Source organism: Zootoca vivipara, chromosome 4, assembly GCF_963506605.1.
Source record: "Zootoca vivipara chromosome 4, rZooViv1.1, whole genome shotgun sequence".
Classification (NCBI taxonomy): domain Eukaryota; kingdom Metazoa; phylum Chordata; class Lepidosauria; order Squamata; family Lacertidae; genus Zootoca; species Zootoca vivipara.
Genome location: NC_083279.1, coordinates 87,926,988 through 87,945,085, shown reverse-complemented (window position 1 = coordinate 87,945,085; position 18,098 = coordinate 87,926,988). Strand labels below are relative to the sequence as shown.

At 45.8% G+C, this 18,098-nt stretch overlaps 1 protein-coding gene across 5 annotated transcripts in view; it reads left to right on the top strand.

Annotated features, from left to right (window-relative positions):
- FAT3 (FAT atypical cadherin 3) overlaps positions 1-18,098 on the top strand; it is a 434,554-nt gene that overhangs the window by 348,030 nt on the left and 68,426 nt on the right. For all 5 annotated transcript variants that reach the window (XM_035116279.2, XM_035116283.2, XM_035116282.2 and 2 more), the window contains exons 10-12: positions 222-4,295; positions 13,641-13,837; positions 15,059-15,212. In XM_035116279.2, coding sequence (XP_034972170.2) covers positions 222-4,295; positions 13,641-13,837; positions 15,059-15,212 — 4,425 coding nt within the window. The remainder of the gene's footprint in view (positions 1-221; positions 4,296-13,640; positions 13,838-15,058; positions 15,213-18,098) is intronic.

The window sequence follows — 18,098 nt, the reverse complement described above, 5'->3', positions numbered from 1 at the left end:
AAAGCTGTTGTTTTTGCTGCCCACTGGGGACAGCAAAAATAGAGACAGTTGGGTTGGCAGCTGGCCATATATGGTTGATGGACTGAGTTGGAACTGGGGGCCTTGAGCTATGCAAGCATGACGTGATACCAACAAGTTGAAGTTCGAACATATTGCTCATCGTTTTTACATATTTGCATTTCATTTTTGATATATATCCCTATTTTTCCCCTCTCTTTTAGGGAATACTGGGAACACATTCAAGATTGAGCCAGTTCTAGGCATCATCACGGTGCTGAAGGAACCAGACCTGACCACCATGAACCAGTTCGTTCTATCAGTCAAAGTGACTGACCAGGGCTCTCCACCACTGTCAGCCACAGCCATTGTCCGCATATCTGTGACCATGTCAGACAATTCCCACCCGAAGTTCACGCACAAGGAATGGCAAGCTGAAGTGAATGAAAATGTTGACTTTGGAACTTCCGTTATCTTGGTCTCTGCAATCAGCCAGTCTACGCTAGTTTACGAGGTTAAGGAGGGCAACACCAACGGAGCCTTTGCTATAAACCCCTACTCCGGAGTCATCACTACTCAAAAGCCCCTCGATTATGAACGCACTTCCTCGTACCAGCTCACCGTACAAGCCACAAACATGGCCGGGATGGCCTCCAATGCCACTGTGAACATCCAGATCATCGATGAAAATGACAACCCACCAGTCTTCCTCTTCTCAAAATACCTGGGCAGCATCAGTGAGGCTGCACCTATAAATAGCATCGTTCGAAGCTTAGGCAACAATCCGCTTGTGATACGAGCCACAGATGTGGACAGTAATCAGAACTCTTTGCTTGTCTACCAGATTGTTGAGTCCACTGCAAAGAACTATTTCACCGTAGACTCCAGTACAGGTGCAATTAGGACTATTGCTGACTTAGATCATGAAACCATTGCACATTTCCATTTTCACGTCCACGTTCGAGACAGTGGGAATCCACAGCTTACTGCAGAAAATCCAGCTGAAGTCACCATTGATGTAACAGATGTCAATGATAACCCTCCGGTATTCAGCCAGGCCATGTTTGAGACCATCTTGCTCCTACCAACGTACGTTGGAGTTGAGGTTCTTAAACTCAGGGCTGCGGACCCAGATTCAGAAGTCCCACCTGAAATGACCTACAGCCTGATTGAAGGCAGCACAGAGCATTTTCTCATCGATTCTGTTTCCGGGGTACTGACTATAAAAAACAACAGCCTCTCCAAAGATCATTACATGCTCATAGCAAAAGTATCCGATGGGAAGTTCTATAGCACTGCCGTAGTGACCATAATGGTCAAAGAAGCCATGGACAGTGGCCTGCATTTCACACAAAGCCTTTACTCCACATCCATCGCAGAAAACAGCACCAATATCACAAAAGTAGCAGTGGTCAACGCTGTTGGAAACCGCCTTAACGAGCCCTTAAAATACAGCATATTAAACCCAGGGAACAAATTCAAGATCAAATCCACTCTGGGTGTCATTCAAACTACTGGCATCCCATTTGACAGAGAGGAACAGGAATTTTACGAGCTCGTGGTAGAGGCTAGTCGCGAGCTGGATCACCTGCGGGTAGCCAGGGTGGTCGTCAGAGTTCACATTGAAGACATCAATGACAATGCTCCGGTGTTTGTTGGGCTCCCATACTACGCCGCTGTACAAGTTGAGGCTGATCCCGGCACCCTGATATACAGAGTCACGGCAATTGATAAAGATAAGGATGCAAATGGCGACGTATCGTACCTGCTGAAGGAGGACTATGGGCACTTTGAAATTGACAGGCACACTGGCAGCGTCACACTAAAAGCAGCCTTTAATTCTGACTTATCTAACATAGAGTATCTAATTATCGTCATCGCCAAAGATGGAGGCAATCCATCACTGTCTGCATCTGTAGAACTGCCCATTACGATAGTTAACAAAGCAATGCCCGTTTTCAACAAGCCTTTCTATGCGGCCTCTGTAAACGAAGACATCGAAATGCACACCCCAATTCTGAGCATCAATGCAACCAGCCCAGAAGGTCAAGGAATCATTTACATCATTGTAGACGGTGATCCCTATAATCAATTCAACATTGATTTTGACACCGGAGTCCTCAATGTCATCAGTCCATTAGACTATGAAGTAAACCCCATTTTCAAATTGACAGTGAGAGCCAGCGATGCTCTCACTGGTGCCCGAGCTGAAGTAACGGTGGACTTAATTATCAATGATGTCAACGACAACGCTCCAGTTTTCGACCACTTTGCATATAATGCCACTTTGTCTGAAGCGTCTCTGATTGGGACACCTGTTTTGCAGGTTGTTGCTACGGATGCGGATTCTGAGAACAACAAAATCGTTCAGTATCAGATAGTCCAGGACACCTTCAACAGCACAGATTACTTTCACATCGATGGCACGAGTGGCTTGATCCTAACAGCCCGCTTGCTGGACCACGAGCTGATGCAGCAATGCAGTCTGAAAGTGCGGGCAACGGATAATGGATTCCCACCCCTGAGCAGCGAAGTTCTAGTCAGCATCTTCGTAACAGACATGAATGACAACCCTCCCGTTTTTAACCAATTGATATATGAATCGTACGTCAGTGAGCTAGCTCCTCGGGGTCATTTTGTGACTTGCGTCCAAGCTTCTGATGCAGACAGCTCTGATTATGACCGGTTGGAGTACAGCATCTTGTCTGGAAATGACCGTACAAGTTTCGTGATGGACAGTAAAAGTGGGGTCATCTCTCTGTCAAACCATCGGAAGCAGAGGATGGAGTCAATGTACAGCCTGAATGTCTCCGTCTCCGATGGTTTGTTCACAAGCACAGCCCAGGTCCATATCCGGATTCTCGGAGCGAACTTGTACAGTCCTGTCTTCACACAGAGTATTTACGTGGCAGAGGTTAGAGAAAACGCCGCCCCTGGAACCAAGGTAATCCACGTGAAAGCAACAGACGGAGACTCGGGCATATATGGGCAAATAAGCTATTCAATCATAAACGACTTTGCCAAGGATCGCTTTTTGATTGATAACAACGGACAGATCATCACAACTGAGAAACTTGATCGGGAGATCCCTTTGGAAGGTGACATCACCATATTCCTGAGAGCCCTCGATGCAGGAGGGAGAACCACATTCTGTACCGTGCGGGTCATAGTGGTGGACGAGAATGACAATGCTCCCCAGTTCATGACAGTTGAATACAGGGCAAGCGTCAAAGCAGATGTTGGAAAGGGCCATTTAGTCACCCAGGTCCAAGCAGTTGATCCAGATGATGGTGCAAACGCGAGGATTGCCTACTCGTTGTACAGCGAGGCCTCGGTTTCTGTTGCAGATCTGCTGGAAATTGACCCTGACAATGGGTGGATGGTAACCAAGGGCAACTTTAACCAGCTTAAAAACACAGTACTCTCCTTCTTTGTCAAAGCAGTTGATGGTGGCATTCCTGTGAAGCATTCGCTTATCCCTGTGTACATTCACGTTTTACCTCCAGAAACCATCTTGCCTTCTTTTTCTCAACCCCAATATTCCTTTACACTATCGGAAGACACTGCAATAGGTAGTACCGTTGATGTTCTGCATGTTTTGCCTAGCCAGGGTGCCACCTATAGCACAGTTAATGGTGAATTGCCAGGGAACAACAAGGATGGAGTGTTTATTATAGAGCAGGACACCGGCATCATAAAACTTGATAAGAGACTGGACCACGAGGCAATTCCTGCCTTTCACCTTAAGGTTGCTGCAACTATACAGCTAGATAAAGTGGATGTTGTGTTAACAGTGGATGTGGACATTAAAATTTTGGACGTCAATGACAACAAACCCATGTTTGAGGCAGCCAGCTATGAAGCCATCATAATGGAAGGAATGCCCATAGGAACCAAACTCATCCAGGTTAAAGCCATTGATGCAGATTGGGGGGCAAACGGTCAAGTCACGTACTCTCTCTCAGCAGAATCGGATGCTGACACAATCACAGAGGTGTTCACCATTGACAGCAACAGCGGCTGGATCAGCACCTTGAAAGACTTGGACCATGAGAAGAACCCCGCGTTTGCCTTCACTGTAGTGTCTTCCGACCTGGGAGAAGCCCTATCCCTCTCATCAACCGCCTTGATCTCTGTCACGGTGACAGACATCAACGATAACGCTCCAGTATTTGAGCATGAGCTCTACAGGGGGTCCGTGAAGGAGAGCGACTCGCCAGGCGAAGTTGTGGCTGTCCTCAGCACTTGGGATGAGGATACATCTGATGTCAACCGCCAAGTTAGCTATCACATTACAGGTAATGGGCCTCGCGGGTTGGAGGGCTAAAGGTGGGAAGAGTTTGAACTCATTGGCAAAGCACAGGGGCTCAGTCCATGACTTTTCTGCTTAAAAAGCATCTTGCATAGCAGAACTAGGAAATACCCTGTTTCTCATATTTTAAGACATACCCATAAAATAAGCCATAGCAGGATTTTTAAGCATTCAAGGAATATAAGCCATACCCCGAAAATAAGACATAGTGATAGGCAAAGCAGCAATGCCGGCCGCGGCAGGAGGAGGAAAAAAAATAAGACATCCCTTGAAAATAAGCCATAGTGTGTTTTTTTGAGGAAAAAATAAATATAAGACGTGTCTTATAATATGAGAAACACGGTACCTATCTTTGCTTGAGACCTTGGAGGTCTGTCACCATTCAGAATAGACCGCATTATGGAGCAGTGGTTTGCCATAGTACAAGGCAGCTTCATATGTTCACCTCAAACCTGTTTTGATCCCTGGTACAAGGAACCAATCATAGAACCATAGAATTGTAGAGTTGGAAGGGACCCCAAGGATCATCTATTCCAGCCCCCTGAAATACAGGAATCTCAACTAAAGCCTTCAAGACAGATGGCCATCCAACCTCTGCTTATAAACCTCCAGCGGAGAGAGTAATGTGTGTAGGTCCGGATGCCAGAAATCGCTGAGAACTTAACATGTCACGACGCAGATCCACACAAACCATTTTTAGAGTATTATTCTGTTGCTCGGTTCAGCCCTAAGGACATCCTGCAAAAGTGCATAAAAACAGGGGAAAGTATCATTTGTATTGGGCCTTTTTAATTTAACCAACTCACACTTCACACTGTGCTGCCATTTAGCAGCCTCTTTTATATAACCCCCTTAAGATTTATGTTATCAGCATGGAAAGGATTATAGCATTGTGCATCAGCCAGAGAAAATGAGCAACATTTGTTTTTCAGAGTAGGCTGAGGGGGTAGGAGACTTTTGTACATTCATAACTGTCTTATTTTACTTAATTAAAAAAACATCCTTTCCATTCCTAGATAGCAAACCTCATTAGAAACATTCGTTTTTAAAGGCATTAAGTAGCCATAGAAAAGAAAGAAGCGGTGGTTCCCATATATAAAAACAAATAAATAATATATGGCTTGGGCTTCTTTGACCTTTTTTAAAGGTTGGGACCACAAATAACTGTTGGTCCATCTTGCTATTAGCACATTTACTTTCTTCCCATTGTGCTGAGGGATTGTCTTAAGGATGTTGTTTTTCATATTTTCATTCAGTGCAAGCATGCGCACACTTTGTGGCCTAGCAAATGGAATTCAACCCACTAGCCATTTGCTGCGACCTGCCCATTGTCAACCCTGTTGCTTTTTGCAGCCAAAGCTCCCATCATTCTTGTCCTATAACGGCTTAGGGAGCTGGGTATGTTTAGCCTGGAGAAGAGAAGGTTAAGGGGTGATATGATAGCCATGTTCAAATATATAAAAGGATGTCATATAGAGGAGGGAGAAAGGTTGTTTTCTGCTGCTCCAGAGAAGTGGACACGGAGCAATGGATTCAAGCTACAAGAAAGAAGATTCCACCTAAACATTAGGAAGAACTTCCTGACAGTAAGAGCTGTTTGGCAGTGGAATTTGCTACCAAGGAGTGTGGTGGAGTCTCCTTCTTTGGAGGTCTTTAAGCAGAGGCTTGACAGGCATATGTCAGGAATGCTTTGATGGTGTTTCCTGCTTGGCAGGGGGTTGGACTGGATGGCCCTTGCGGTCTCTTCCAACTCTATGATTCTATGATTTTATATCACTTAATGGCAAAACAGAATTCTAAGCAGATTGCAAGTTAAGGCCATATAATTTGGCCCTAACAGCTGTGAGTAAGTGAAGCTGCCTTACACTGGAGCAGATTATTGGTCCATCTAACCCAGTATTGTCTCCTCTGACTGTCATTAGTTCTCTAAGGTTTTGCGGGCAGGGAGCTTTCCTCTTCACGTGCTTCCTGGAATCCCCTTTTCACTGGAGACCCCAGGTGTTGAATTTGAGACCTTCTGCATCCAGCCATGTGTTCTGTCAGCCAAACTGAATTCTGCCCATTGAGCCAGCCACCGTGCCTCAAACAATAATCTTATCTCACAGGCTTTCTGTGAAGGTAAAAACAAAAATGGCTGACCGCCTTGAGCATTTGTGGGCAGCTATAGGGACTGAGTTTAATTACTTAAGAGAATATTCCACGTGCTTATGGGAATGACCATTGGGTGGTGTGGGCCCATGATTGTGGAATAGTTTCATATCTTGCATGAGATGGTGGCAGGTAAGCAGGGGCTGCCAGGGTTGTGTTTGCTGTCCACTCAAACAAGATGTATCCAAACATGAATGTGACCATACAACTTGGAAGCAGAGAAAAACAATTAAGCTTTCCAGGACGGGTGGGAATGTTACTATCCCGCTAAAACATCTGCTTGTCCTCGTTAAGCAGGTACCATTTCATGCCAAGTAAGGGCCATGCCGTGTGCATATAAACGCCAACCCATTATGAGGCTCCTTAAGCCCCTTCTGCTGTGGTAATAGAGATACCGGGGTGGGGGGGGATGCTATGCTCCAGTCCTGTGCACACTTATTCATGTGTAAGCTCCACACGTCACAGTTGCTATAGGAAACACCTATCTCACACATGCGCAAATTACGATAGTTCCAAATGCATGCGCGCCCACATCTGAGTTCTCTTTGTTCCCCGGTGTTCGGAGATACGTGTAAAGCCAGTTTTAGGAATACAGTGTCTCTCTCATGCTTAATCATCCTGATCTCCTAATGAAGTAACCCTTTTAATTTAATGCAAAGAGGAATTCGTGCCACGCTGAGGTTTCCCTTAAATATCAAAATAAACAGAGAGCTGCCCTAAGTCCCCCGGTGCATGCAGAGGATTAGATTTCAAGTCTCATTTTAATAGAGGAGCCCACAGTTTGAGGGGGGGGCTGTGTCTCCAGTTCTCATTGCTTGTCAGTGAGTTCCAATTTTAAAACGCTTGTCTCACAAAGTGCATCAAGAGGCATGAAGCACCGATCAGCATGGATTTGTGACGGTGTATGTTCAAAGTATTGCCGCCTTCAAGGGATTTAATTCATTCCTGAATACCTCCCCCCAAAAGGAAAGTGAAACGTTATTTGGTGTGAAAGTAAAATCTTCAACACTCATAAATCTCTCTATATTTATGTATTATCATCACCGCACAATTAACTTTTAATTTTCAGACTAGAGATAAGGGAGAGTCACACTGTGGCCAAAGCACAGAATTGCCCATTAGATGCACATGAAGTGGGAACTGCAGGAAGGAAGGGTGCTTTGGAAATGGAAGGACATTCCCTGAGAACTCAATAGTGTGGTTCCTGCTGCATATCCAGCAGAAAGAAGCCATATCTGTGAAGCACAACTTGTTCAGAATGGGTGAATGGAAAGGTATATCACCTGGCACCAATGGCATCAAAAAGACCATAAAGATGGGGCCAGGTGAGCCTCTCTCTTCACAACTGTTGTGCCACTACTGAAAAGGCCCTGTTCTAACTCACAACAGGGCCTCGGATCTTAAGCCTTAGATAGATTTCTATGAAGTGTTATCCCCAATAGCACAAATATTTACACATGAGGCAGGGAACAGTAAGCAATGAGGTCAAAGGAAAATGCAATTTGAGTGATGATGATTATTAATTTTAAAAAATTGTATACCACCCTTCATCTGAAGATCATGGGGCAGTGCACAACATAAAAATAAAAAATGAGAACACAAAATACATAATAATAAAAAATAACCCCTCTCCCACAAACACATTTAAAAGGATGTAGAATGTTAATCAGCCGATTCAATTAGAGCAGTGTTTTTCAACCGCTGTTCCGCGGCACACTAGTGTGCCGCGAGATGCTGCCTGGTGTGCCGCGGTGTGCCGCCATTAGGGGGCACTGACCCGCCGGAAAGGAAGCCGGCCGGGTCACGACGCGAGCGCAGCTCTCAACAGCCACCACCACGGCCTCGGACGCGAGAGGCGGCTGGCGGGTGCTGCTGCTGCTCCTTTTCTCGCCGCTCTTGCTCCACTTGCTAGCGGCGCCCGGGGCTTGGTCGGCACGAGGCCGCGGGGCCGACAAGCAGAACAGCCTCCGGAGGGCAGCTAGCGGCGTCTACCAAGGCGTGAGCGGCCTCTTCGGCGAGGAGCACGTGCACGCCCTGCAGAAGGTGAGGCGCCTGGCCTGGACTGAGGAGGAGCAGGCCCGTTGCTCCCGGGGGGTTGCGCGGGTTCCAATGGATATTTTTACAGGAAAATATCATCCTGACCTTCCCCCTAGGTTAAAAGCTATCAATCAAGTTTAAATTTAGCTCCCACACAGTCCCAGATGAACAGGAGGCAGTCAGGGCAAGGAAAGCTTAACGCCTGAGAATGTTTGTACTGTGTGGCAAGGGGAAAAAAATTAGAAAAAGAGCCACCCAGGCTTAAAGTCAACAAAGGGCATTAACAGATGGCCTATATATAAAGAGAATTACTTTATATATAGTCAATATAGGCACAGAGTTAATTTTTTTAACTTTTTTAATGGTGGTGTGCCTCGTGATTTTTTTCATGGAACAAGTGTGCCTTTGCCCAAAAAAGGTTGAAAAACACTGAATTAGAGCTGTATGCACAATTAGAGCTGTATGCAAAAATAAACACAGTGACCCGTGACAACATCAGTAATGAGTGTTTTCACTGCGACACAACTAGCCCTCTGGAAATTGTGGTGTTAAGTCAGGCATCCCCAAACTGTGGCCCTCCAGATGTTTTGGCCTACAACTCCCATGATCTCCCAAGTAACAGCTTTGCTGGGTTTCAGACATGGCCCTTTCCAAGCTCTATGTACGGTAATAATGTAAGGGTTGAACCTGCATCCTCCTGTGTGTTAAATCATATGCTCTACAGCTGAGCTACTTCTCCCCCCCCCCCCCCAGTTACCGTTGTGTCATTTATTGAGATACAAATTCTAGAAAACGGATAGCATGGGCATTTCACTCCATTTGTTTCTGAGCATATTGAGCAATTTGGGTGGCACTGTGGATTTTTAAAGGTTTAACTTCACACGTGAAGGCTTTTAGAAATTATTTCCACCGCACCGGTAGCCCCGCCCCAGAGTGAGCTCACTGTGCAAGCTGGAACATTCCACTGGGATCAGTTCAAGTGTTTGGCTCTTTCCTTTGCCAATGCCATTCTGTCACTCCGAGGCTCAAAAGGCTGGTCTGTAAATACAATCATGCACGAACCATTTACTTCACAAAGTCTCAGCAAGCAAGCGGATCACTGAACCCAAAAGTGAGGGAGAGGGGATAATTAATGTGAACAGTGTTGGTTGTGCTCTGAGCAGTATTTTGGAGCTGCCCTCAAAGGGAAGGCAGTGGTTACCTACAAGATGTGGACAATCCATCTTGAGCTATAAATGTAAAATCATACGGACGTCTACTCTGCTCTCGAGAGATCTCGGCACTTTTTGGAAGAATGCTTTCATTCACTTCAGCGTTTTGCTGTAGGCTTCCCCCTGTCTGAGTAACAAACTACTCCCGCGGTTAGTAGGTGATCCACAATTCCTCAGCTCCTTGATGCTGATGATCTGTAAATCATCATTTTGCCATTATTGGAATTAATAATGGGCCAAATTATTACAATATTGCAACGTCCGTAGAATTGTGTTTCCACACTCTCCACCCATGTGTGTCCTAAGAGGCTTGGACATGCACTGCCTCAGACATTTCAGCCAGTATAATGCCCAGGTCACAGCGACAGGGAAACAGTTCTACCTGAGAAAGAGCACTATTCAACCAAGATGCGGATTCTAGCCAATTCAGACATGAAGAAGCAGAAAGTGTGAGGGGATGGAGAAGAAATTCTATTCAGTTCACATTCAAAGGAGAATCTACCTCGTTTGTACTTTCCAAGCAATATGCACAGCAGCTTTCCATGATTCCAGACAGGTCCCTCTCAACTCCACCTGGAGACACTGTAATCATAGACTTGTAGAATTGGAAGGGACCACAGTGGTCATCTAGTCCAACCCCCTGCAACGCGGGAATCTTTTTGCCCAACGTGGGGCTCAAACCCACAGCCCTGAGGTTTAGAGTCTCATGGTCTACCGGCTGAGCTATCCCAGGCAAAAGCATGCTGGCATCGGTGGAGATTGAGCCTTCGACCTTTCATGTGCACAGGAGATGAGCTATGGCCCTTCTTCAGCCTTTTTTATATATTTATAATTTAGACTGTACAGTGGTACCTCGGGTTACAGACAATTCAGGTTACAAACTCCACTAACCCAGAAATAGTACCTCGGGTTAAGAACTTTGCTTCAGGATGAGAACAGAAATCGCGCGGCGGCAGTGGGAGGCCCCATTAGCTAAAGTGGTACCTCAGGTTAAGAACGGACCTCCAGAACGAATTAAGTTCTTAACCTGAGGTACCACTGTATTCAGTTTTAAGTTAGCACTCACAGCAAGAATTCATGTGATCACACAGCCTGTGCCTCTTAAACTTACTTTGCATGTGGCTTGCCAAAATGTGCTTGAAAGATTTCATTTCTGATCTGCATATTCCCTTTCATCTCGCTGAGCTCTGAAGTATGCTTTGCAACATTTGCTGAGGAGGGAAGGTTTGGATGGGGATGTTATTCATGCAGTAAACAAAAACAACCGAGAGAGAAAAGTGCATATTTTTCTTGTCTCGAGGCCTTTGGGGAAAGTTGGGGTGGGCTTCTTCTTCTTTTTTTGGAGCAAACGTTTAGATGTTGTGATGCCCAAGCAGAACGTAGGAAGAAAAACTGCGGGTGGATTTTTAAAATTAGCCATTAACATTTGCAGCAAGGAGCCTTCGGTTGAAAAAATCTACAATGAAAGCTGAATTAATTAGAGCGTCCTTAAGATGCTGAACCTGCCTTAAATATGTTGATGGGGAGAGCTAATTAATCACTACAGAACGAGGTCTGCAGAAAAGCATACATAGAACTTGGGGGGGGGCAGGGAGGAAATATTTTTGTGTACTTCCCCTGCTCCCTTTAATCCCAAGAATATTTAAACTATTGTACAGTACTGTTAAGGCTCGTTTATTTGCGTCACATCTTTGTTGAGTGTGATTCAGAATGCAGAGGGATTGTTGCTTGGCTGAATGCAGCCGCCTGATAGGAAAGCTCGCTACACATGGATGTGGCGATATTTGTTTCATGTGTGTGAGAAAGAACCACAGGCCAATGGGAGAGCATCTGCTTTACATGCCGAAGGTCCCAGGTTCAAATCCTGTCATTTCCAAGTAGGGCTGAGAAACAGCCCCATCGGAAACCCTGGAAATCTGCTGCTGTGGGATTGAATTAATTAAGAAATCTGACTCAGTGCAAGGCATTTATTTATTTATTTATTTATTTATTGGCCTTAATCGCACCAATTTTAAAAGGAACATGATGTTCCATATAGGCCAGGCCTACATAACGTGATCTACCAGGCCTCATAGCAGTGTAGAGTTGGATGGGAACCCAAAAGTCATCTAGTCCAACCCCCTGCAATGCAGGAACCTCAGCTAAAGCATCTGTGACATATGGCCATCCAACCTCTGCTTAAAAACCTCCAAGGAAGGAGATTCCACAACCTCCCGAGGGAGACCATCCCACTGTTGAACAGCTTTTACTTGTCAAACAGCTCTTAAAATACTTTGTTGCTGCTGTTGCGCAGTCCTGGGCAGTCAACAAATATTGGTGCTTTGTCAGGCTCCTAGTGGACTTCCGTAAATGGCTGCTGCGCCATGTTTGCGTCACAAGTTGAGCAGGTCCGGCGAGACTGCATCTCTGTTGTAACGCTTACGCTGGGAGTAAGCTCCATCGAACTCAGTGGAACGGAGCAGGCATCGCAATGCTTGCGCTGTTGATAACAGAGGTCTCCCTTACCCAGTGCACCGTCTCTGAGTATGGCTAGCCAGGTGCCCCAGGGAAATTCATGAGCAAGGAAACAGCCATGTTGAAGGTGATTACTGCATGGAACAAACTGGCAAATGTAACATTTTAAGCGGAAACATAAATAACCGCTGGAAACGTTAATGGCCATCCACCAGGACGGTTTTGGCAATGCTTTTAATTCCCCGTATCCCCTAGTGTGTGAAATGGCCTTATTTTCCTCTTGGAGGATAGCTGGGGACAAGCATTCTGACTTGATTTAGTTGCCATGCGGTGTAATGATGCAGAAAAGTAATATCGCTGGGTTCCGTGTCACAGTTTCAGCGTAATAGGAAGCTGATTGGCTTCATCCCTTCTCCTGGCTGCCTTTTCCTCTTGTATAAATTCGATCTAATTGCTGGCCTTATCTTAAGCTGCTCCTTAAAACGACCCCTCGTTAGGTCTACTTAAGGCACATGTGTCTTTGTGTGTTCTGCAGACTACAAAAACGCACATGCACACACGCGACAAAAATTGTAATGAAAATAGAAACAACACTGCAGCGTGATAAAAGCTTTCATTTGACGATCCCTTAATGGAAACCTGCTGCACTCCCTTGATTGCATAATCAAGAGCTAATGAAATTGTCTTGGTAACAAGAGTGAGGGGGTTGTAGTACATCCTCTCTTGAGACTGAAGTGGAAAGACAGTCGTGCCGTGAAGAGGAGGCTATTGATTGTTCACAGTTTGAGTCTGATTGCCCTTAACGCAAGCTAAACAACGGGATCGTCTCAAAACTTTATTATTATTGTTTCGTTGAAAGTTACCAGTTTTGACTCATGTGGGAGATATAAGCACCGCGTGCAGCTTTTGGAGTAATCTCAGAAGACAGACCACAGTTAGCCAAATAGTTATCAGGAGGCTGAAGCAGAGCTGACCACCTCTACTGTTTTGCTAGTGTCAGCGCTTGAAAGATTTTGTGAAATTGGGAGGGTTGAGTGCAGTTGAGGAAGCAAATGAAGTAAAACCAAAGTCAGCTCCTTCTCTTGATAAAAGCCATTCATGGTTGGAACACACCTCCAGGATTTCACTTTTTGTGAGACTTCCCACAAACAGGGGAACAATGTATGTGTCTCTGTTGTTGTTGTTTAGTCGTTTAGTTGTGTCCGACTCTTCGTGACCCCATGGACCATAGGACGCCAGGCACTCCTGTCTTCCACTGCCTCCCGCAGTTTGGTCAAACTCATGTTCGTAGCTTCGAGAACACTGTCCAACCATCTCGTCCTCTGTCGTCCCCTTCTCCTTGTGCCCTCCATCTTTCCCAACATCAGGGTCTTTTCCAGGGAGTCTTCTCTTCTCATGAGGTGGCCAAAGTATTGGAGTCTCAGCTTCACGATCTGTCCTTCCAGTGTGTCTCTAATAACGGTTAATGTCTCTTTCCACAGGAGGAAATCCCAAAGGGAAGTTTGCCCTTGGCATGGTTCAGAATGAATGGAAGGTTTATGTCAAGAGACCATTAGATCGGGAAGAACAGGATGTCTACCTTCTGAATATTACAGCAACTGATGGACTGTTTGTAACGCAGAGTGCTGTGGAAGTGATTGTCACGGATGTAAATGACAACAGCCCTGTCTGCGATCAGGTTGGTTGGCAACATATATTTTTGTAAAACAAAATTAAAAATAGAGTGTTTTTATCCAGGTTTATATATCACACCTTCCCATTGGCAAATTTAAATTAGTCAGTGAGATGTCTGGACAAAGTTAAAACAACGCAGTACAAAATCTTACCAAATAAGAAGCATCTCAAAGACCAGAAATGTATATAGGTGCTTCTCCATATGTTGACTACAATTCAGACATACATCATTTTATTTGTATGTCACCTTTCCAGAGCTAAAACCAAGCTCAAGGCAGCTTACAACAGGGCAGAATTTACATAATTACAAATGTAGCAAAAGTAGTCATAAACGATAAATAAAGCATGCCAAAAAGTTTGACCATATTGAACAATTTCCATATAAATCGTAAAATCTAAAAATAAAGATACAGTGGTACCTTGGTAGTTGAACGGCTTGGGTCCTGAACAAATCGGCTCCTGAACGCTGCAAACCCAGAAGTGAGTGTTCTGGTTTGTGAATGTTTTTCAGAAGTCGAACGTCCGACGTGGCTTCTGCAGCTTCCGATTGAGTGCAGGAGGCTCCTGCAGCCAATTGGAAGCCATGCCTTGGTTTTTGAACCTGGAACGGATAAAATCCGAGAACCAAGGTACCACCATACACAAATTAGTATGCCCCCTCAGCAACAAAAAACCCTAAACAATACCAACCCAAGAGCCTGTTTAGCAGCCTCTACTTTTGTAGCTGGAGTCAGTCCAGGCCCCACCCTCCCAGCCCAGGTGAAAAAAGGCCTGTAAAACAGGGAACTGGTCTTCTAGGATTCACAGCCAAGGTGGTCTTCTATCATCCCTGAGTATCCACTTAATTTAATACTGGAAAGCTTGGGTTTGTATTTTCTTACCTTGTTTTTTTGTTTTGTTTTTGTTTTTGTTTTTTGCGAGTCCAGTGCTGAGATGTCCATGAGATAATGAGAAATTGGAAATCTGAAGCTGTCATTTGCCCACCTAGCTCAGTATTGTTTACACAGGCTGGCAGCAGCTCCCTGGCATCTGTGGCAGGGGACATTCCCAGCCTTACCTGGAGATGCCAGGAATTGAACCTGGAACCTTCAGTGTGTAAATCAGATACTGTGCTGCTGAGCTATGGCCCCATCCTTGCACAAAAGCCATCTCTTTTCTAGAGCCATATATACAGTTTCGTTCACAACAGAAATCACATTCTGTCGTTTTGGGTTTTGGTCCTAAGGTCACATATATGGCATTGTTTCCCGAGGACATTCCACCCAACAGAGTCATCCTTAAAATGGGCGCCAAAGACTCGGACATCGGATCCAATGGGGAAATTCGTTATTCGCTGTACGGCCCTGGGAACAACAAGTTTTTCTTGGAACCAGAAAGTGGTAAGATGAAAATAGTCTTCACAGTGGGCTACGTTCACCCTGGAAATTTACTGCTGGTTTAATGTTGGAATGATGGCGCTCTTTGTATGGTCCGCATGTCATGCTGAGAAGTTTAATGCTAGATTACTGCTGAGCCATGGAAATGTGCGCTGCTGATTCTCATGAAAGAAGTTGTGTAAATTGTTCTGGAAAAGGGTGTGGTTACTTCTGTCTTCCTTGAAGAAGAAGGAGCAGAAGAAAAGCGTTAGGACTGATGCTGATTTCAAAGGTAAGTCAGGATCCCTTTGTCAAATGTCTGGCAAAGAGAAGCAGAAGGAAGGATTGCTGGGTCGGGCTGCAATTTACCCCCCACCCCCATTGGAGGCCGAACTGGTGCTGATTGGCCAGCCAAGCCCTCCCCCAGGAGGAGGCCCACCCAAAAGCCCACCAGACTGGCCAGTCAGGGCCGGCTCTACATAGCCCCCCGGTGGCGCAGTGCACCACGGCGGGGGGCTGGTAAGCTGGACGCCGGCCTGGCAAGGAGGCCGCCGCGCGGAAACCAATTGTGTCCTGTGAGGGTGGGGTGGGCGGCGGAGCGATCTCTGCCCCTCAGCACCAGGGCGCGCGATCTGATCAAGACGGCCCTGTGGCCAGTCGCTGGTAGGCGGACAGCAAGACCCCTGTCCCCCTCGCCAGATTGCTGCAAGGCCCGTGGTCAGGCCGCAAAACCGCCCACCATCAAGGTAAGCAGACTTGTTAAATAGAAGGAAAACGGGGGTGACCATTAGAGCAGAGCTTTCCAAACTGTATGTCGTGTGAACGCTTCCCCTGCTCTTCCTGGGGCTGGAAAGGGGTTAGCTTAACCTCCAGTTTGCTAGTAAAACTGAATTACTGTGTCATGAAATGATGCATGTCTAAGAAGCGTGCCACCAGCATGAAAAGTTTGGGAAGCTCTGTTTTAGAGGGAACAAAGGGAACAGGAAAAATAACAGCTCACTCCCCATTGAAAAGACAAGAGTAAGCAGTATAGAGGCTTACAGCTTAATGTGTTGAGTAACTGATGCTTGAAAAGCTAGATATTCCTAATGATGGAGTAGAAGAGCTATCATCAACTTGATTTTTTTACCTAGATCTGAGGAGTCTGCTGCCCTGCAGATCGATATCATGTAAGCCTGTCATGAGACAATAAAAAAAGAACCAGGCCAGCATCCTTTTCCCCATAGTGGCCAACCAGATGCCTCTAGGAAGCCCATGTGCAACAGAACGTAAAGGCAGTAGCCCTCTCCCGTTGTTCCTCCCCAGCAACCAATATCATGCCTCCGAATATGGAGAATGAACACAGATATTCTGATGCACAGTAGCATCAGAACCCTATACGGATGGAGCCACAGAGACCTCCTATGCCTGGCTTCAGGCAGGGAAGGTGAAGGAGCCTTTACACTTTCTATTGCTCTACGAAAATCTCCCACACACCAACACAACCTGCTGCTGTCTTTTGATGAAGCAGGAGCTTCTCATTTGCTGAGGCAGCTCCTGCATTTGCTTGCTCAGGGGGGATTTGTCTAAGCAGGCAAGGACCTCCTGCTTTGAAGAGCCAGCCATAAGGGCCGTGGATGAGAGTTTTGTGTGAGGCATGGATGCGAGACCTTCCTTTTTCCTCTCCCAAGGGCAGGGGAGAAGAAAGGAACCACCCTTCCCACTGCTGCTGCCCCACACAGCCTATCCGCAAGGCCTGTTGAGGACCTGATAACAGGGAAGGCAGAGAAATTCGGTACGGTTTGCACTCAAAGGAAACCTACATGATTCAAATTTTCCAAAAGAAAAGAAATGAGAGAGACAGAGAATACACAGGCTGAAACACATACAGCCTTCAAAACTTGCACTTATCCAAATGTTGCGATGTGATTCTGCAGCCAGGTGATATAGACCAAAGTGCATATACTAAGGCAGGCATCCCCAAACTTCGGCCCTCCAGATGTTTTGGACTACAATTCCCATCTTCCCCAACCACTGGTCCTGTTAGCTAGGGAACATGGGAGATATAGGCCAAAACATCTGGAGGGCCGCAGTTTGGGGATGCCTGTACTAAGGTTATGGGGTTTTTTTTAAAAAAAATTGAATGTACTGGTGAAAATAACATAAAAATGCATTGCAGCGAGGAAAATTGGTTTGCAAAAAATACTAGGGGAAATTTCATAGAAAAAAGTTTGCAAAAAATACTAGGGGAAATTGCATGCAAAAAATACTAGGGGAAATTGCATAGAAAAAAAGTGTATGTATTAAGAGAAATACAGTATACACTAAAATCCTTGTTAGTTTTCATGAGGACTTCCCCCCCCCCTTAATTCAAACGGATGTGGAAATGTGGAGAACTGAACTTAAGACGAGGAAAGCGAGGAAATCTAAATTGGCAGATCCATCCATCCTTACGTGTCAGACAGATCCCAACCGTGGTGGGCGAGAGGGAACATAGGAAGCTGCCTTATGCTGATTTGGGCTGTTGGCCCATCTCAGGAATGGCTCTCCTAGTGGGACAGGAACTGCAGCAATAGCTTCCCAGCAGCTGAGCCTCTGGCGCTTACTGGGAGGAGCAAGGTGGCAGCAGGGTTGGGGCTGTGCAGACACACCGGTGAGTCACAGTAGCTTCCTCAATTAGTGAAAGGTTCTATTGGACCTAGAAAGAAACCAAGCTCGGCTCCAGATTTGAGCCTCCACCTCCAAAGTTGGTTTCTCCAATTGATACCAGCTGGCAATATGTCAATTGGTGGCTCCCTCCATGGTGTGTCTCTTCCAAACCACAGGCTTACCTAATTGAAAGGTTTGGATCTGGGAAACTGCCCTCCATTTCAATTTCCTGTGCTACATTGGGAGCTCCAGGGCATGCTGGGAAAATTGTAATGACCAGCA